The sequence below is a fragment of the Muscardinus avellanarius genome (genome assembly GCF_963383645.1).
Source record: "Muscardinus avellanarius genome assembly, chromosome: 3".
Classification (NCBI taxonomy): domain Eukaryota; kingdom Metazoa; phylum Chordata; class Mammalia; order Rodentia; family Gliridae; genus Muscardinus; species Muscardinus avellanarius.
The window spans coordinates 21459560-21480293 of NC_137788.1; the positions used below are offsets into that span (position 1 = coordinate 21459560).

General features: G+C 52.5%; 1 protein-coding gene and 1 pseudogene across 2 annotated transcripts in view; one reads left to right on the top strand and one right to left on the bottom strand.

Annotated features, from left to right (window-relative positions):
• Positions 1 to 1379: 1379 nt before the first annotated feature.
• The window catches only part of ZDHHC18 (zDHHC palmitoyltransferase 18), a gene marked incomplete at both ends in the record, with an annotated part of 32752 nt that continues 13397 nt past the window's right edge, over positions 1380 to 20734 (top strand). The window contains 2 exons of the mRNA XM_080692807.1: positions 1380 to 1681; positions 7982 to 8142. Coding sequence (XP_080548933.1) covers positions 1380 to 1681; positions 7982 to 8142 — 463 coding nt within the window. The remainder of the gene's footprint in view (positions 1682 to 7981; positions 8143 to 20734) is intronic.
• LOC308261099 (rRNA N(6)-adenosine-methyltransferase METTL5-like) lies at positions 17051 to 17839 on the bottom strand (annotated as a pseudogene). Its single transcript has one exon. The product of its transcript is annotated as an rRNA N(6)-adenosine-methyltransferase METTL5-like (transcript).

Here is a 20734-nt window from a genome sequence, read left to right on the forward strand (position 1 = left end):
ATGAAAATGCAGCCTAAGTGACGTTTTAAAAAATTCATTAATAAACTGGGCCTGATAGCACACGCTTGTAATCCCAGTACTTGGGAGGCTGAGACAGGAGGATGGCAGGTTCATGGACAGGCTCAGCAAGTAGTGAGACCTCATCAACCCAGCAAGACCGTGTTTCAAAATAAAATAGGGTTGGGGGTGTAGCTTGGAGGTAGAATGTCCCTCTCAATCCCCAGCACTGACAAGAAAATTTTTATTTATTTATTTTGCATTACGGGGGATTGTGCCCAGGACCTCACATGTACTAGGTGAGTGCTCCACCAGGTAGCTACCTCCTCACCCCTGCTTTTTTTGTGTGTGCGGTACTGAGACTAGAACCCAGGGGCATTCTACCTCTGAGCTACGTCCTCAGCTCTATTTTACTGTATTTTATTTATTTATTTTTGTGGTACTGGGGATGGAACCCAGAGGCATTCTACCTCCAAGCTACATCCCCAGCTCTCTTTTTTATTCTTTATTTTGAAACAGGGTCTCACTGAGTTGCAAAGGGCCTCACTAAGTAGGAGCTGAGGCTGTTCAGCAACCCGGGTCCTTGTCTCAGCCTCCCAAATGCTGGTATTACAAGCGTGCGCCACCACGCCCCGCTTATTCTTTTATTTTGAAACAGGGTCTCATCAGGTTCAGAGTGCTTCACTAATTTGCTGATCTGCGATTTGCAAACCTGCGATCCTGCCTCAGCATCCCAAGTACCGGAATTACAGGCCGGTGCCACCACACCTCTCAACCCTTTTCATTATTTATTTATTTATTTATTTATTTATTTATTTATTTTTTATTGGTGCACTGCCCTTTTCATTTTGAAGCAGGGTCTTGCTAAGTTTCCCAGGCTGGCTCCTCCTGCCCGGGCCTCCCAAGTGGCTGGTCCACGACTGGGCACCGCACCAGGGTCTGAGTGCCGTCTGGACAGAAGCCCTTTGAGACTCCAGGTAGCTGGACTGGGCTCCGAACCTCAGACCCTGACAGAGGTGTGCTGTTTGAGTCCAAGTTCGAGGCAGTGTGTTCCACAGCACCGAAGGCTAATACATTCACAATTCCTGAAAACACACCGGGGCCCTCGGGCAAGCGCCCTGTGACAGGCGGCACCAGGGTCCGGTCCGGGTCGGCGAGGGAGGCCGAGGGAGTGCCAGCCTCCCTGGCCTGAGCCTCGGCGGCCTCCCGCCACCCGGCGCCTTCCAGGTAGACGCCACCCGAAGCTCGCTCGGCCGGCGTGATCGCAGGAGCGCGCCCGGAGCCACCTGCCGGCGCCATCCCGGGCCCGGGCGCAGGGGGCGCTGCGGCGGGAGGCCGGGGCGCAGGCGAGCCCGCCCGGCCGGGCCAGGCAGCCGGGGCGCATGAAGGACTGCGAGTACCAGCAGATCAGCCCCGGGGCCGCCGCGCCGCCCGCCTCCCCCGGGGCGCGCCGCCCGGGCCCCGGCCCCGGCCCCGCCGCGCCCCCCGCCCCCGGCCCCGCGCCCGCCGCGCCCTGCTGGAGCAGCCCGAGCCCGGGCCGCCGCCCGCGCCGCAAGTGGGAGGTGTTCCCGGGCCGCAACCGCTTCTACTGCGGCGGCCGCCTCATGCTGGCCGGCCACGGCGGCGTCTTCGCGCTCACGCTGCTGCTCATCCTCAGCACCACCGTGCTCTTCTTCGTCTTCAAGTGAGTCTGCCGCGCGCCCTCCTCCCGCCCCTCCACCCCCGGCCTCTCCATCCACCCCCGGCCCCTCCATCCATCCCCGGCCCCTCCATGCACCTCCAGGCCCCTCCATCCACCTCCAGGCCCCTCCATCACCTCCCCGCCCCTCCACCCCCAGCCCCTCCATCCATCCACGGCCCCTCCATCCCCGGCCCCTCCATCCATCCACGGCCCCTCCATCCCCGGCCCCTCCATCCATCCACGGCCCCTCCATCCCCCGGCCCCTCCATCCATCCACGGCTTCTCCATTCCCCGGCCCCTCCATCCCCGGCCCCTCCATCCACCTCCAGGCCCCTCCATCCCCAGCCCCTCCACCCCCGCCCCTCCATCTCCGGCCCCTCCATCCACACCCCTGGCTCCTCCATCCACCCACCCCCGGCCCCTCCACCCACCTCCTACGCCCCTCCATCCCCGCCCCTCCACCCTCCCCGCCCCTGGCCCCCCACCCCACCCCACCCTCTCCGCTCCTCTATCCCCTGGCTTCTCCACCCCCACCCCCACTCCAACTCCCGCCCCAGCCCGCTACTTTGCGGCCTCTGCGGGAGCACCGGGGAGGGGAGGGCCCACGACCCCGTCTCTCTGAAGCCCTCCCCAGGCCTCCTTGGCTCTCCCATCGCTGGACCATCTCGGGCCACCCCAAGTTCCTTCTGATACCAGAAGGCATGCATCTTTCCCTTCTGTCCCTTCCGGACAACTTTTAAATGTATGTGTCCTTTGGCTGTGTGCATCCCACCTGCATGCAGGTCCCCTCTCCTCTCAGACTTCCAATCCTCCTCCTTTCCCTCAGTCACACTCGCCCTACGCCTAAGGAGGCCTCCCTCAAGCACCTTTGAGCCTCTCAGGCCCCCGTAGTCTCTGCAGTGCATCCTGCCCTTCCCCAGCCTCCAGGTCCCTCAGGTGCTCCCAGGCCCCATTCCTGACCTCCTGGCTTGCTTCCCTCACCGTGCCCCTGCATCCCTCTGGCTCCCCACATCAGGAGCACCTGCAGGACCTGCTCTTTTTCTAGAGAGAGTCTAGAGTCCTTTCGTGTGACAGGTCCTTTTGCCACATGGGTTTTTGACTCTTTGTCTCCCCAATGACCAGGGATTGGCCCACATAGGAACTCTGTCCTAAGATGGAGGAGTGGATGTTTATAACTTTACCAGGGCCACAGACCTGCACCGGAAGTTTCCGCCCCACCCTTAGTCTTTAGCTGGCCTTTAGCTGGAGCTGCCTGAATTGGGATTCTTCTTGCACTCCACCACACCTGTGACCCACCCTGGGCCCCCACCTTCCCCCCTAGCTCCCCCATCCTTTGGTCTTCCTTTATTATATGTTGCTGTGAAGAATCTGTTCCAATCCCAGCTGCACCTCACACTAATTGTGTGGCCTCGGGGCAGGCACTTCACTTCTCCAGAGTCCCAGTTTTCTCATCTGTAAAATGGGGCCTTCAGTAGTGCCTGCCCCTAAGGTTGTCACGAGGTTGACTCTAGGTCACACACTTCGCTTTCAGTCCCCTAATGAGCACTTGATGCTAGCTGCTGTGAGTCCTTGTTGTCTTCACCAAAAAAACATTTCCCCAGGGCATAGGCCCCGGGAGGCTGCCACAAACACACCAGCTCCCAGGTCCCTTTCCAGCTGCCAGATCTCATAACTGCAACCTCAGATTACCCCTTGAAGCAAGGTGAAGACTTCCTATAAACTGACTTCTCCTTTTCACCACCTGCCAAGCACTCTACCCTTCCTTTGTGAGACAGGGGGGATAAAAAGTTCAGGATGATTTACAAGCAGAAGATCTGGGTTCCCAGCCCACAGGGTGGGCCTCCGCTTGCGTTTCAGATCCAGCTGGCCAGGCCGCCCTTTCCAGAACCCCAAGCTGTGCTCAGGGCTCTCACGCAGGGCTGCGGCGCAGCAGAGGAAGCAGAGCTTTGTGGGCGGCCGTGTGGCCCTGCAGTGTAAGACTGGGCAGCTCAGAAGCAGGACCTTCTCTGGCTGAGTGGGTGGCTTCCCTGGTGACTGATTTATCCCCAGCTAGGGAGGAAGCGGGGACTTGGGGCTCAGAGAGCACTTGTGAAGCATCTTGCCTTTTGTCTCTGCTTGTTTTCACTTTGGGTGGTAGATTTGGCAGCAGGGTTTGGTTGGGGCTCAGAGCTCACCTGGCCCTGGACTGGCCTGGTGTGGAGGGTAGGAGGCGCCCACTCCCCCGTTGCTCTGGTTAAAGGTACAGGTGGCTCTCTGGGCCTTGCCTGCCTGAGTGCTTTTGCTTCCTGGTTTGGTTTGGAAGATTGTTGTGTAGGCTCCCAGCTTCTGCCACCTTCCTACCCCTTTAATTCCAGGTCAGATCTCAGTCTTCCTGGAGGTCTGCTGACAGGCCTCCTCTGGCCCCTGCTCCCCTCTGTCCACTGGCCGCTGTGCATTCGCACAGGCATGTTGGTCTGCTTGGGCGCTTCGACCTCAGGGTCTTTGCAATGTTTGGAGCACCCTTCCTCCGGATAGCTTCCTGGCTCCTTTTCTCCTCTACTCGTTGGTAGTTGCTTACCTGTCTTTGACCAGGAGAGCAGGGCACTGTTCTCCTTGCTATTGTATGCTTAGTGCCTAGAGCCAGTGCCTGACATGCGGTAGGTGCTCAATACTGCAAATACTTTTGCTTTTGTTTTTGTTTTGATCCTGGGAATTGAACCCAGGGTCATTCTACCTCCGAGCTACACTCCCAGCCTTTTTAATATTTATTTATTTATTTATTTATTTATTTATTTAGTGGTACTAGAGATAGTACCTAGGGGCCCTCTACCTCCGAGCTACACTCCTAGACCTATTTTATATTTTATTTGGAAACAGGGTCTCACTAAGTTGCTGAGAACCCGAGTGACCTTGAATCTAGCTGTGGGCCCAGGAGTGCCCCTCTGGCGAGTCCAGACACTAGGACTTGGTTTTTCCTGGAGGCTCTGCAAGTCTCAGATTTCAGGTTCTCTCTCCATCCTCCAGGAAGTCTGTTCGTACATGAACTGGATGAGTTGCCATGGGGGTGACACACAGGGCCTGGCTGGTGTGCAGAGTGTGTGGAGCAGAGCGGGGCCCCTTGGCACCCTTGGCCTTGGCCGTCTCTGCTCCTTGGGGGAGTTCTCTCTGCAGGCCAGAGCACCTGACACCGGAGGCTTGGGAAGCAGCAGCCGGCACCCCCAGGCTTGCTCCCTTGAGTCTTGGCTGTCCTGGGGCCTCAGCTGCTGATTACCTCCCAAGTAGCAGCTCCCCACTCCGGCAAGGCCACTCTGTGTCTAGCAGGAAAGGCGCTGTGGACAGTGGCTCGTGCAGAGTGGACCTCAAAGCCTGACCTGGCTCGAGTCCTCCGTAGTATGCTGGGCTGTGTGACCTTGGGGCCTGCTCCCTTTCTCCCCAGAGCTCTCTGAGCGTCGTTTCCTCATCTGTAAAGCAAGGTGCACACCTCCAGAGGGCACTGTGAAGACGTGATGAACAAGTACATGTGACGTGCTTAGCAGAGGTCCAGGCGATCGTAGCCGTCTATACTGGAGATTCTATAATTAAAAATGTACGGATTAGGGCAGTGTCCGGGATAGAGTGAAACTTCACAAGATGGTAGCTGCTTTCCGTCCTCTGGCTGGAGGGAAACACCAACAATTTGCTCAACAGTTGTTTACTGGGCACCATCTTTTTTGGGGGGGTGGAATTCAGGGGTAGTCTACCATCGGGCCACACCCCCCAACTCTATTTTTTATTTTTTGTTTTGAAACAGGGTCTCACTGAGTTCCAGAGGGCCTCACTAAGTAGCTGAGGCTGGCTGATTCTCCTGTCTCAGCCTCCCAAATGCTGGGATTACAAGTGTGTGCCACCACGCCTGGCTTTTTTTTTTTTTTTAAACAGGGTCTCACTGAGTTGCAAAGGGCCTCACTAAGTAGTAGCTGAGGCTGTCTGCAAACCATGATCCTCCTATCTGAGCCTTCCAAATGCTGGGATTACAATCATGTGCCATCACACATGGCTCACTGGGCACCTTCTTGGTGCCAGGTGCCGGCAGGGTGCTGGGGAAGTTCAGGTGAAGAAGGGGACATGATCTTTATGCTCAGAGGGACTCATGTCCAGCAGGGGAGAGGCAGTCAATATATCAACAGACAAGCAGTTAGCATTTTTAATAAATACTATGCAGGAAGTAGAGTGTCGGGGAGGCTTGCTTTGTACATTGTTGTCCAGGAAGGTCCTGCTGAGGGAAGAACATTCCAGGAAAAGGAACAGGAAGTGCAAAGCCCCAAGTGGGAAAGAGCCAGGTTTGCTCTAGGCACGGTCCTGAAGTGATTTGATGAGATTAGAGGGACAGGAGAGTTGCATGGAAAGAGGCTGGAGGAACCTTCTTTAGAGTCCATGTCATGCCTAGCCTAGAAGGCTGTGGTAGGGACTTTGGGTTGTATTCAGAATGTAATGGAAAGAGCCGGGCATGATGGTGCATGCTCGTAATCCCAGTACTTGGGAGGCTGAGACAGGAGGATCGCAGGTTCATGGCCAGCTTCAGCTATTTAGTGAGGCCCTCTGCAGCTTGGACCCTGTTTCAAAAATAAAGGATAACAGCCAGGTGTGGTGGTGCACACTTATAATCTCAGCGCTTGGTAGGCTGAGACAGGAGGATCGCACAGGTTCGAAGCCAGCCTTGGCTATTTAGTGATGCTCTCAGCAACTTAGTGAGACCCTGTTTCCAAATAAAGTATAAAATAGGTCTGGGAACGCTGGGCGTGGTGGCGCAAGCTTGTAATCCCAGCACTTAAGCGACTGAAACAGGAGGCCCGCACAGGTTCAAAGCCAGCCTCAGTTTCTGAGTGAGGTTCTCAGCAACTTAGTGAGTTTTCAAATAAAGTATAAAATTGGTCTGGGAGTTTATCCCGGAGGTTAAAACGCCCCTGGGTTCCACCCCCGGTACCACAAAAAAAAAATTTTTTATACAAAAATAATAACAGGAGCTGGGTGTGGTGGTGCACATTTGTAACCCCAGTAGCTGGGAGGCTGAGGCAGGAGAATCACAGGTTCCAGGCCAGTTTCTGTAACTTAGTGAGGCCTTCTGCAATTTAGTGAGACCCTGTTTCGAAATTAAAAAAAAGAAGTAGTAGTACTGGGGTTGTAGCTCAGAGAATGACATGATCTGATTACATTTCACACTGGCTCTGGCTTCTGGGTGGGTAATGGAGTGACAACCAGCAGACTAGCCACAGAGAGCTGATAGGTTCCTTCCTTCATGAAGCCACTCCCCAGCAATGTCTAGAACCTCTAGAACATTCTAGCCTTAAGATGGAAGAGGCACGGAGAGCCCTGTGGCAGGCCTCCTGTGGGTGGAAGAGCAGGCCCGAGGATCCAGCCAGCCCAGGCTGAGCTCTGAGCCAGCTAGGGCGGGGCCCAGTGGAGCCCCTGGGGCCACCGTCTCCGGGGGGTGACTACGCTGCTTCCCAAGCCTCCCCTCGTCCTTCTGGTTTGGGCTTTGGCCTCGGCTCCTCCAGGGAGCCCCTCCTGTTTCTCAAGTGGCAAATCTCTGTTCGTGTCTCCTTGCCCACTAGACCGTAAGCTGTGTGGGGCAGGGATTCTTGTGCCTGTGGCCACTATCTGTGCTGCTTATCACAGCCGTTGCCTGGCATAGAGCGCTCAGTCAGGACTTGTGGCGCAAGTGTGCATTGCAGTGGTGGTTCCTCTCCAGTGCCCATCCACTTAGTTGGTGGAGGCTGCCCGGAGCTCTGTGTTAAGAAGGAGTCTGAGGCTGCGGCTGAGTGCGGGGTTAAGAGTGCTGGGCTGAGACAGGATCACAGGTTCCCAGCCAGCCTCAGCAACTTAGTGAGGCCCTCCACAACTTAGTGAGACCCTTTTTCAAAGTAAAGAATTAAAAAAAAAAAAAGAATTGGGCTGAGGGTGTGCTTGGAGTTAGAATTTCCCTGGGTTCAATCCCCTATACCACAAAAAGAAAAAGGGTGCTGGAGTCTGAGCTGGGTGTGATGGCATGACAGTAGTCCCAGCTACCCAGGAGGCTGAGGTAGAAGCATTGTTTAAGCCCAGGAGTTTGGGGCCAACCGCGCAATGTAGTGACACTCTTAAAAAGAGGGGGGATAAAAGTGCTGAGATCATTGATCATCTCTGCCCTGGGCTCAGGGGGAAGTGCAAGGATAGATTAGTGATATCTGTCCTGAGCATTGATCAGGATTGGCTGTGCTCATCAAGGAGCTCGAGGCTCTAGGCAAGATGCGGTGTCCTAGGGTGCCCTTGGGGTATCTGCTGATCTCTCTCCGTCTCTCCTTCCAGCTGTCCCTACCTGGCCCGTAAACTGACCTTGGCCATTCCCATCATCGCTGCCATCCTCTTCTTCTTCGTCATGAGCTGCCTGCTGCAGACGAGCTTCACTGACCCCGGGATCCTGCCCCGGGCCACTGTCTGTGAAGCAGCTGCTCTGGAGAAACAGATCGGTGAGGCTCCCACTCAGGCGCAGCTGCGTCTCCTGGCTCCACGTTCCTGGGCTCCGGGGAGGCCTGATTTTTCTCTTCTGATACTTTATTAGGAACTGGGACTAGAGTAGTGAGCAAGGCAGGCTAAGCTGCCACTGGAGCAGAGGGAGCCAGATGATAAACAAGCAAGCAAGTAAATGCACCAGAAACGCGGCCCATAGCTGGGGATGGCTCGGTGGTACAGCGCCCGCCTAACAGGCACGAAGCATCCTCAGTACTGGGGGGAAAAAAAAGAAGAAACGCTAGTCAGGCAAGGCCGTGCTGGCAGCCATCATGGGACTGAGGGCTTCCTCAGGCTGAGCACCATCGTAAGCTCTTTATATGTAAGATCTCATTGACTCCTTCAGTCATCCTGTGAAGCGGGTACCGTTACTCTCCTTTTCCTGACTGATTAAATTGAGGCACAGAGAGGTGAAGTAATTGGTCTAAGGCTACCCAGTAAGTGGACGTGTTTGGGCAGTAGGCTGGAGCCTCTGCTTTTAGGTATTCATATATACATGTTCCTTTACTCACCTAACATTTGCTGAGCTCCAGCTTTGTGCCAGTCCCTTTTTCTAGATGCTGGTGATAGCAGCAGTGAACAAAACTGACAATAATTCGTGTCCTGTGGAGGTGACATTCAGTGGAGGAGGCAGATAATAAACAGATAATATCTAGGCTGTCAGTCAGAGGGAACGCAGGGTGTGCGGGGAGGGCGGACAGGGAGGCCTGAGAAGAAGGGGACATCGGAGCAGAGAGGCACAGGCCTGAAGAGGTGCGCGCCTGGGTTGGAGGCCGGGGAGGGGCGCAGCAGGCATGGGGCACAGGCTGGTCTAGATTGGTTGGTTAGGGGAGGCCTCTGGGAGATGGGCCCTACAAGGCAAAGAGCTGGTGGGCTTGGGGACAGCAGGAAGGCCCAGGCATCTGCGGTGGCCCTTGATTCCCTCCCCCAGCCAGCTCCGCAGGTTCCCCTGGGCCAGGCCCTTCGTCTCAGCCGGCTCCACCCAGCTGCTTCCTGCTGAGAGGTGGCCTGGTGTTTGCACACCGCACCTCAGGCTTTCCGGTCTGCGGTTGGCTCCTTCCCTGTCAGGCAGCACTCACACAGGCTTTTAAATGCCTGCTGGCCCTGGAGGGGTCCAGTAGCCTATAATATCAGTGCCCCACTGTGTCCATCCTGGGGATCACTACGCTGATCTCTGGAGCGGCTGGGGCGGGCCCAGAGGGAGAGGATGTCCTCTGGGGCTCTGCCTGTTCTTGTCTCTTTCCTCTGCATGGCCCCATCCGTGGCTTCACCACGCTGCTCTGGCTCCTCTGCTCCCAGCTTCCTTCCCCTCTCACCCTGGCTGCTGGCCACATGATTCAGCTCCTCCTGTGTCCCCTGGCCTGACCTGTGTCCTCTCAGAGCTGTGCAGCCCAGCGGCCACCTGGTTTCTCCTCCCCTTCAGGTCAGTGCTAATCAGGAGGCAGGATTATTGTTCAGCTCAGCCAGATGCGGAGGTCTGGCCGCCTGGAATCCCCTGGCCTGCGAGCTGCTCGGGGATACTGGCAGCAGTGATCCCTGTGTCTGGGGAAAGCTTGGCCACTCGTGCAGTGCTTTCCATCCATTATTCCCTCAAATCCTCACACATCCCACAGGTGACCCCGGGAGCTGGATGCATGATACAGGCGCTGAACAAGGGCCACAGGCCTGGAGTAGAGGCGCAGAGGAGCAGGCAGGAGGGCTGTAAGTTGGAGAAGAGAAGGCCCAGGCAGGAGGATTGGAAATGTGAGGCCAACCTTGGCAACTTAGCAAGACCTGCGGTCCAGGGTGTAGTGCCGAGGTCCTCGGAGGTGCCAGCAGGGACAGGGATGTATCCCCCTCATCCTCAGGTCTCCACTCCCCTGTCCTGTACTTGGGCAGCTTCCTGACCCCAGTGGAGCCAGGCCCTCCATGATGCATTCCCATGCGCTTTCTCCTTCCTACGCCCTGTGCTGCGTGGTGGCCATTACAGAATTGTCCTTTCTCTGGCTGTAAGGACTCAGGATGCAGGGGTCTTGTTCACCTTGTTGTCAGTGGAAGGATTAGTGATGTTGGCTGATGGGACGGACAAACGGCTGAAGAAAGCCTCCGTGAAGCTGTCCTTGCTGCAAGACAGCTGCAGTGTCTCCCACTGAGGCATTGCGGGATCACGCTTCTGTGTGTTAGCTCTTTTGTGGTGCTGTGGATTGAACCCAAAGGCATTCTACCTCCAAGCTACATCCCCAGCCCTATTTTTATTCTCTCATTTTTTGAAACAAAATCAGACTTTGGAAGTGTCTTCCCCAGGAGTATCTTCCATGGGGAGGATGTGGAGAGGCTTCTGAGTCTTGAGGTCTGGGTGGGATTCAAGACAGGGAGATGCGTGTGTGCCCGGGAGTCCTCGGCCGATGGAACAGGGCGAGGAGAGATGAGGGCGCCACTGAGCAGGCTGTGTTGGCTTCGCAGAGTGCTGCGGAGACTCACGGGAATTACAGCGGGAAGGGTGGGGTTGAGTTGGTCTGGTAGGACCGATGTCAGGGCCAAGACTTTCTCTTGGGAACAGTTGTCAGAGGACCTTTGAATTATTATTTGTTTGGTTTTTTTTTCAGAACTGGGGATTGAATCTAGGGGCATTTTACCTCCAAGCTGTACCCCCCAGCCCACACGCACACACACACAAAATATTTTCTTGAAAAGAATTAAGATCTCTGAATCTTTCTGAGGTTGGGACGAGCTCTGAAGTGAGTGGTCATAGAAACAGGAGCCGATTCCTGGTCTTAGGCCCATGCAGGCAGTGTGCGTGGCTTATCTGGCCCTGCAGATGCCTAGGGCTCCTGTCCCACAGGGTGGTCAGCTCCTCCTGGCTTGCCAGGACTGCCCTGTTTTAGCACCAGAAGTTCTTGTGTCTTGAGAAACCATCCCTGGGAAACTGGGGCAGTGGGCTACGCTAAGACCTGTCCCTGGAGTAGAGGCGCAGAGGAGCAGGCAGGAGGGCTGTAAGTTGGGAGAAGAGAAGGCCCAGGCAGGAGGATTGGAAATGTGGTGGGCCATGCAGCTGCTCACCCTGCGGGCTCCAGGCAGTTGGAAAGAGGTAGAAGGTAGCTAATGCTCCCCAGAAGCTCTGGGGCTGATGCAAGACAGCGGAGACTTCTGAGTTCAAGGGACATAAGCCCACTTAGACCCGGCCACGCCCGTGGGGGGATGCAACATCTGCTGTCCACGTGCCCCTCCACTCACAGGCCGCCCCATCGGCCTCTGCTTGTCTCCCCGCCTGGCCCTGGAGGCCTTCCCAGGCACACCTGCCTCACTTGCTCCTGGCTTGGCTTAGCAAGATGCAGCCCAGGGCTCACGCTGGGCCTTGCCTGTCGCTTGCAGTTGCAGCTTTCTACCTCCAGGCTACACTCCCAGACCTATTTTAAATTTTATTTGGAAACAGGATTTCACTAAGTTGCTGAGAGCCTCACTAAGTAGCTGAGGCTGACTTCGAACCTGTGCGATCCTCCTGCCTCAGCCTCCCAAGCACGGGGATTACAAGCGTGCACCACCACGCTGGCTTATACTTTACTTTGAAACAAGGTCTCACTAAGTTGCCAAAGGCCTCACTAAGTAGCTGAGGCTGTCCGCTAACCCCATCCTCCTGTCTCAGCATAGTCATGTGCTGTATGACAATGGTTTTTGGTCAGAACCTCCATATACGACTCAGTGCCATATGATTGATTATATTGCCTAAGCCGGGCGTGGTGGCGCACGCTTGTAATCCCTGCACTTGGGAGGCTGAGGCAGGAGGATTGCACAGGCTGGAAGCCAGCCTCAGCTACTTAGTGAGGCTCTCAGCAACTTAGTGAGACCCTGTATCCAAATAAAAAAAATGTAAAATAGGTCTGGGAGTATAGCCCAGAGGTAGAAAGCCTCTGGGTTCCACCCCCAGATTATATTGCCTAAAGACAAAGCAGCCCTCTTAATTTGTGGGTGTGTATTCTATGACGGTCACATAATGAGGAAATCACCTAGTGACATAATAACACGTTTCTCAGAACTTAGCCCTGTCCTCAGGCAACACAGGACTGTATTTTAAGAGGAAAACTTCTATTAGCTGAGTAAGTGGGAAGCCAGACTCACTTGCTCCTTGTGAGACAGATGAGCAGAGCAGCCGCGTTGCGGTCACTTGTAGAAAGCAGTTCCCTTGTGGCTGTGACTTTCTCGGGACTCAGTATTAAATGTCGAGCCTTTCCAGTGATGGACTCAAAGACTTTAAAGAGACTTGAAAAGGGAATAATTTTGTCATCGCATGACTTGGTGTTGCTTACTGTGGTTTCAGTCCCAGGCCCATACCCTGCCCCCCCAAAAAAAACTCTGATAGCCACAGCCACTGTGTATCGGGAAGGGGAGACCCACGGCATGCCCCTGGGAGTCACAGGCCCTGAGGCTGCGGTTTCCCTTCTGGAAGGGGCAGAAGGCCCCGCTAGCATAAGGGCACCTTTTTGTTTTTAGGGGACATGGCAGACAGAGCCCTGGAGTGGGTGTTAGATCCCTAGAGCAGGGGGCAGCTCTCAGAAACACTCCCTTGACCCACCGACCTACCTACCTTCTTTCCTCCCTTCCTCCCTCCCTCTTTCTTTCTTTCTTTCTTTCTTTCTTTCTTTCTTTCTCTCTCTTTCTCTTTCTTTCTTTCTTCTTTCTGCAGTACTGGGGTTGGAACCAAGGGGCATTCTACCTCCGAGCTACACCCCAGCCCTATTTTTTTTTTATTCTTTATTTTGAAACAGAGTCTCAGGTTGGAAGCCAGCTTCGTTGGCCTTAGAGACCCTGTTTCCAAATAAAAATATAAAAAATAGGTATCTGGGAGTGTAGCCTGGAGGTAGAAGGGTTTCCAGGAACCCCAGTACCACCAAAACAAACAAACAAATAAATAAATAATCAGGAAAGGTGACTCACGTTTGTAATCCCAGTACTTGGGAGGCTGAGACAGGAGAATCACAGGTTCAAAGCCAGCCTCAGCAACTTAGCGAGGCTCTCAGCAACCTAGTGAGATCCTGTTACCAAATAAAAGAGAAGATTGGACTGTAGCTCAAACGTAGAATGCCTCTGGGTTCAATCCCCAGGACCACACACATACCAAATAATAATAATTTAAAAATGGGCCCGGAGGTGTAGGTCAGAAGTGGAATGCACCTGGGTTCCATCCCTATCACCATGTGACTGTCCTGAAAGTCACATGGATAGGAGGTATGTGGCGGGTAAGTGAAATGCAATCCAGATTTGGGTCCCTCTCTAATATACCTCACTATGTGAATGCAGATATTCAAAATCTGAACAAAATCTGAAATCCAAAGCACTCTGTGTCCCCAGCATTTCAGCTGAGGAGTACTTACCTGCGATACACTCTTGCTAGTTGCTGGACACTTTGTTAAGTCTACTTGGCAAATTCTTGCCTAATTCTCTTAGCCGGCTCTGAGGTGGATTCGGTTGTGTTCCGTCTGGAGGCACAGAGCCGGCGACGTGACCACCTCGCTCGGCCAGCGAGCGTTTGGCCAGGGGTGCATGCCCATGGGTCTGCCTGGCTCCCAGCCTGTGTGCGGGCCTGGGAGGCGGCGGCTGGGCAGGCGGCCAGGAGCTGCACTCTGGGGCGGCAAGATGGATTTGGGCTTTGGTTTCTTGCTTTGGCAAGAGTTGGAATTCTGGGATTTCTGCTCACTGGTGTGTCCAGCCTGAGCTGTTGGTCAGGACCAAGGCCAGGGCCTCCCGTGAACCTCCCCTGTGCCCAGGGCTGCCCTTGCAGCACCTCTGGTCCTCACCCCTAGCCTGTGAGGTAGAGGCTGTTCCCTCCCTCTCCCTCTCCCTCTCCCTCTCCCTCCCTCTCTCTCTCTCCCTCTCTCTCTCTGTTTCTTTTTTTCTTTTCTTTTTTTTGTGGTGATACTAGGGATTGAACCCAGGGCATTCTACCCCCGAGCTAAGCTCTCAGCCCTTTTTTTTTTTAACCTACCGTCCTCCTGCCTTGGCCTCCAGTTGAGACTATATTATCTTCGTTTTACTGATAAAGAAATTGAGACTCAGGGAAGTGGCAGGACTTCCTTAAGTAGCAAGCTGGTAGGATTCCAGCTGGGATTCGAACCCAGTGTCCTGGGACCCCAGAGTTCTTAAGATCCGCCGGGCCCATAAGTGCGCTCTCTTATCCTCACTGCCCTCGAAGCAGCTGTCACACATTTGCTTCTACACTGGGACCCTGGCTCACAGAGAGGTAACTTGCCCCAGGGCACTGCTCCCTCTGCCTGGTCACAGTTCGAACCATGGCCCTCCTCAGCCCAAAGCACACCTTCTGTCCTCTTTGCCCCATAGTTTCCAGGCCCTGGACTGCCCATGCATCACTCTGTCCCTGCTTGGAAGGGACGCACAGTCTAGTCAGAGCCACGAGAACGTGAGGGGCGGGGGAGCCCACTGAGGCTGAAGCGGGAGGGCTTTCCCAGAGGAGGTGGGCTCGAGCAGGTCCTGGTGGCTTGAGCAAGGAGGTGCTGGAGCTTGTGGAGGTGGGGAGAAGCCAGGAAGGGAGGTGGGGTTTGTCCTTGAGCCCGAGTTTTAGAGGAGACCAGTGAATGTTTTGAGCTGGGAAGTGGCTTGGAAGGGGTTAAGGCATGCAGCAGTGTGTGCCAGTGGGTTGAAAGGCCAAGGGGCTGCTAGCAGGGCTGCCCCAGGGAGGCTGAGCGCCCAGTGGGCCTGGCCTGCTGGGGTGGGGGAGGGCTTGACTAGACCTGGTGCCTGCGTGGCCAGGAGGAGGCAAAAGAGAGCATCGCACAGACTCACACTGGGCTCCTGCCTCTGCTGCCCTGTGACCTTGGCAGATCCTGGGCCTCTCTGGGCCTCTTTTCTTTTTCTTCCTTTCTTTCTCTTTTTTATTTTATTTATTTATTTATTATTATTATTATTATTATTATTATTATTATTTTGGTGGTACTGGGGTTCCTGGAAGCCCTTCTACCTCCGGGCTACACTCCCAGACCTATTTTTACATTTTTTTATTTGGAAACAGGGTCTCCTAAGCCAGCACGCGTGGCTGGCTTCGAACCTGCGCGATCCTCCTGTCTCTGCCTCCCAAGCGCGGGGATTACAAGCGTGTGCCACCACGCCAGGCCTTTTATTTATTTATTTATTTATTTATTTATTTATTTATTTATTTATTTATTTTGCAGTACTGGGGATGGAATCTAGGGTCATTCTACCTCCGAGCTACACCCCTACCCCTATTTTTTATTCTTTATTTTGAAATGGTCTCTCTGAGTTGCTGAGAGCCTCACTGAGTAGCTGAGGCTGTCTGCGAACCCGGATCCCCCTATCTCAGCCTCCCAAATGCTGGGATTACAAGCATGAGGCACCACGCCTGGCTAATATATTTTATTTTGAAGCAGGGTTTCACTAGTTGCAGAGGGCCTCACTAAGCTGCTGAGGCTGGTTTTGAATCTGTAATCCTCCTGTCTCAGCCTCTCAAATCCTGGGATTACAAACTTGCACCGCCATGCCCGGTTTGCGCCTGTTTGTTTGTTTGTTTTTTTTTTTCTGATTTCAAGGGCAGAGGCAGCCACTGAAAGGGCATGCATCAAGTATTGCCTGGTGTTGAGGACTGGGCCAGGTGCCCTCTGAGGCGCCTTCCAGCTCTTGGTTGTGCAATCAGCAGAAATTAGGAGCCCGGAAGCTAGGTAGCACCTACTGTCTACTTCGAAACTTCCTAAGCTTTGAAACTCAGGTTCACGTTCTGCTCTGTGCTAGCTGTGCGGCTGCGGCCAGGCTCCCATCCTCACCAAACAAGTCTTAGCTGTGACGGAGAGGACGAGGATGAGCTTACTTTGAGGGGAAGTATCAGGAGCGCAGGAGATAGGTCTGCAAAGCGCTGGGCGCACAGCGGACCTCGTGGGTGGGAGCCCCTTCTCGTTCATAAGTAGCTCTACTATATACTAGCTTAGTGCTCACAGCCTATGAGGCAGGTGTCGGCATTATCCCTCACTCAGTTATGGGGAAACCGAGGCACTGGGAGGTAAAAGGATTTGACCAGCAGTCACACAGAGCGGGGGTCAGGAGGAGAAACCTGGCCAGTAAGAAGTGGAGGCGGGTGGGCTCACCGCTCGACCTGTCACCCTGTCACACAGAGGAGAGCACGGAGGCTAGGCTCCTAGACTCACTGATCTCCGCCTCACACGTGACCAGCAAGAGGCAGAGCCAGGCTTCTGAGCCTGTCCCTGATCTCCAAGCCCGCTTCATGCGCGCGCGCGCGCGCGCGCGCGTGTGTGTGTGTGTGTGTGTGTGTGTGTGTGTGTGTGTGTTACTGGAGATTGAATCCAGGGGCCTTCTCCACGCTACACTCCCAGCCCTATTTTTCTTTCTTTTTATTTTTATTATTTTGGAGACAGCATCTTGCTGGGTTGTTGAGAGTGTCACTACTTGTTGAAGCAGGCCTTGAACCTGCGATCTTCCTACTGGGATTACAAGTGTGCCAGCCGCTTTTTTTTTTTTGGGGGGGGGGGTCTGGGGATGCAACCCAGGGGGATTTGACCTCTGAGCTATAGCCTCTACCCTATTTTTTTATTCTTTATTTTGAAACAGGGTCTCAGTAAATTGCAGAGGGCCTAAGTAGCTAAGGCTGTCTGCGAACCGCGATCCTCCAGTCTCAGCCTCCCGAATGCTGGGATTACAAGCGTGCACCACCACACCCGGCAGACTGGAGTCTTTTTGCTTCTCAGACACAGGCTGAGCACCTAGAAGCATGCCTGGCATGTTGTTGGCACTTGGTCAGTAAACACAGGAGGCGGTGGCAGCGCTGGAGATGGTACCCGGCAGGGGCAGGAGCCTTGGCGAGGGCAGGGACACAGACTGCCCCCCTGTGGCCCTCAGTCTTCTGTCTGGGAAGGAGCCATGGATCTGGACTTGGGTCCTCTGTGGCCTGGGGTACCACGTGACTTAATGGTAGAAAATTTGGACTTTTTTTTTTTTTTTTTAGTTTAGTAAAAAAAAATTTTTATTCATCTTAGTTAGATTTTAAGCTGCTTTTTGTCTTTGGAAGATTTTTAAAAAAAGAAAACCGAATTAGGTCCACTTCAATGTCCACTGATTTCTTTTTATGAAAGTTGTATAATGCTGGCAAGTCAAATCGAAGTTCTGCAATAATATCCATCTTGATTTTCCCTTCTGCAGCTTTCTTTTGAATATGTTCTCTAGTTGAAGATTTGTGTAAGGAATATACTGCTGTTATTGCCTTTTCCAAAGCAGACTTTAGAAAAGCCATATCTATCCCTTTATTATTTTTGGTCCCAAAGGGAGGATTCATAATTACTGTATCAAAGGACTTGGACATTCTCTTAGATAATGAGCAGACATCACATTGAACCATATCAACATTTGTTAATTCAAACTCTTTCACATTCTATTAAATATATCCAGTGCGTCCTCATCTATGTGGAATCCAACACACAGCCCTGCTCCTAACATTGCAGTTCCAGTGCTAAGCACTCCACAGCCACATCCGGGGTCTGCAACCACTTTATTTCCAGTGTCATCATATGTGTCATGGATTGTATAGAGCATACATGCTGCAATGTACGGCCTGCTCAGATACTGCTCTAGAAGTAGCTTGGGCTTTTCGAATCCGTCCACTTGTTGCAGGCGACTCTCTAGTTCTTTAAGTCTTAATTTCTTCATTTTTTTTTTTAATGTGTGCTCATTGTGCTTAACCACACTAGATCTGCAGAGAAAGCTGTGTCGAAATTTGGACTTTGAATATGACAGGCCTACATTCAGACCCGCTCTGCCAGTACACTGCAGACCTCCAATAAGTTACTTTAGTCTTTCTCTCTTTCTCTTCCTTTTTTTTTTTTTTTTTTTTTGGTGGTACTGGAAACCCTTCTACCTCCGGGCTACACTCCCAGACATATTTTTATATTTTCATTTGGAAACAGGGTCTCTTAAGCCAGCGCGATCCTCCTGTCTCCGCCTCCCAAGCGTGGGGATTACAAGCGTGCGCCACCAAGCCCGGCTCTCTTTCTTTTTTTAATCTTTCTTATATCCCCTTCCTGTGTGTGTGTGTGTGTGTGTGTGTGTGTGTGTGTGTGTGTGTGTTACTAGGGATGGAACCCAGGGCATTCTATCTCTTGAGCTACACCTCCAGTGCTATTTTTTATTTATTTATTTATTTATTTATTTATTTATTTATTTATTTATTTTTGCGGTGCTGGGGATTGAACCCCCAGGGGCATTCAACCTCCAAGCTATACCCCCAGCCCTAATTTTAATTCTTTATTTTGAAACAGGGTCTCACTGAGTTGTAAAGGGCCTCACTAAGTAGCTAAGACTGTCAGTGAACCTCGATCCTCCTGTCTCTACCTCCCAAATGCTGGGGTTACAAGTGTGTGCCAACATGCCGGCTTGTTTGTTTTTGTGGTTCTGGGGGTGGAACCCAGGGTCTTTTCTACCTCCCAGCTATACTCACAGACCAATTTTATACTTTATTTGGAAACAGGGTCTCACTGAGTTGCTGAGAGCCTCACTCAGTAGCTGAGGCTGGCTTCGAAATTGTGCAATTGTCCTGTCTCAGCCTCCCAAGCACTGGGATTACAAGTGTGCGCTACCATGCCCAGCTATTTATTTATTTATGAAACAGGGTCTCACTGAGTTGCAACGGGCCTAAATAGCTGAGGCTGTCTGCGAACTGCGATCCTCCTGTCTCAGCCTCCCAAATGGCTGGGATTACAAGCGTGCACCACCATGCCCAGTTTTTATTTTTTATTTTGAAACAGGGACTCACTAAGTTGCCAGGGGCCTCACTAAGTAGCTAAGGCTGGCTGTGAACCAGTGATACTCCCATTTTAGCCTCCCAAGTACTGGGATTACAAGTGTGGCAGCCTATTGTGTTGATTTTTTTTTTTTCCCCCAGTACTGGGGATGAAACCCAGGGGCATTCTACCTCCAAGTGACACTCCCAGCCCTATTTTTTATTCTTTAGCTTTGAAACAGGGTCTCATTGATTTGCAGAGGGCCTCACTAAGTAGCTGAGGCTGTCATAAACTATGATCCTCCTTCTTCAGCCTCCTTAATTCTGGGATTACAAGGGTGCACCACCACACCTCGCCTTGTGTTGATTTCTCATCAGCAATCCTCAATACTTTTACCTGTTTTGCACATTTTGTGCTTTTAGGTATCTATCCAGATACCAGATTTCACTTTACCTGATATGTATAAGAATTATTCAGGGGGGTGTGGTGGTGCACGCTTGTAATCCCAGCATTTGGGAGGCTGAGACAGGAGGATCACAGTTTGCAGCCAACCTCAGCTACTTAGTGAGGCCCTTGACAACTCCGTGAGACCATGTTTCAAAATAAGGAATGGAAAATAGGGCTGGGGGTGTAGCTCAGAGGTAGAATGCCCCTAGGTTTCATCCCTAGTACAACACACACACACACACACACACACACAATGATTTATACACAATATATACATATTGTGTATAGTAGAGATCATGCATTCTCATTGCTATATAGAATTCTATTGTGTGAGTGGACTACTTTGAAAACTCTGTTGGGAGCTGCCATCCCTGGCTCTATCACTCCTGACTTTTTTTTTTTAACCCAGAATTTTGAGTTCAGGACAGGCCTAGTGGTGTATGCCTGTAATCCCAGAATTTGGGAGGCTAGGCTAGAAGGATCACAGATTTAAGATTAGCCTCAGCAATTTAGTGAGACTCTTAACAACCTAGTGGACCCTATTTCAAAACAAAAATATTTTTTTTTAAAAAAAGAGCTAGGGAAACCGGGTGTGGTGGTGCACGCTTTTAATCTCAGCATTTGGGAGGCAGCTGAGACAGGAGGATCCCGGTTTGCAGAAAGCCTCACCTGCTTAGTGAAACCCTTTGCAACAAGTGAGACCTTGTTTCAAAATAAAGAATAAAAAATAGGGCTGGGTGTGTAGCTTGGAGATAGAATGCCCCTGGGTTCCATCTCCAGTACTACAAAAAGAAAATGAAAAAAGAGCCAGACATGGTGGCGCACACTTATAATCCCAGCATTTGGGAGGCTGAGATGGGAGGATCACGGTCATGGACAGCCTCAGCTACTTAGTGAGGGCCTCTGCAACTTAGTGAGACCCTGTTTCAAAATAAAGAATTAAAAAAAATTAGGGCTGGGGGTATAGCTTGGAGGTAGAATGCCCCTAGTTCCATCCCTAATACTGGGGAAAAGAAAAGAAAAGAAAAGAAAAGAAAAGAAAAGAAAAGAAAAGAAAAGAAAAACCGGCATGGTAGCACATGCTTGTAATCCCAGTACTTGGGAGAAAGACATGAGGATCACAAGTTCTTGGCCAGCCTCAGCTACTTAGTGAGACCCTGTTTCAAAATAAAGAATAAAATAGGTCTGGGGTGTGGCCTGGTGGCTAATGGGTTCCATCCCCATTACTACAAAAAAGTAAAAAGCTGGGGAAGTGGTTTGTGGCTTAGAGGTAGAATGCCCCTGGGGTCAATCCCCAGGACACACACACACACACACACACACACACACACACACACGCTGGGCCTGGTGGCACATGCCTGTAATCTCAGTATTTGAG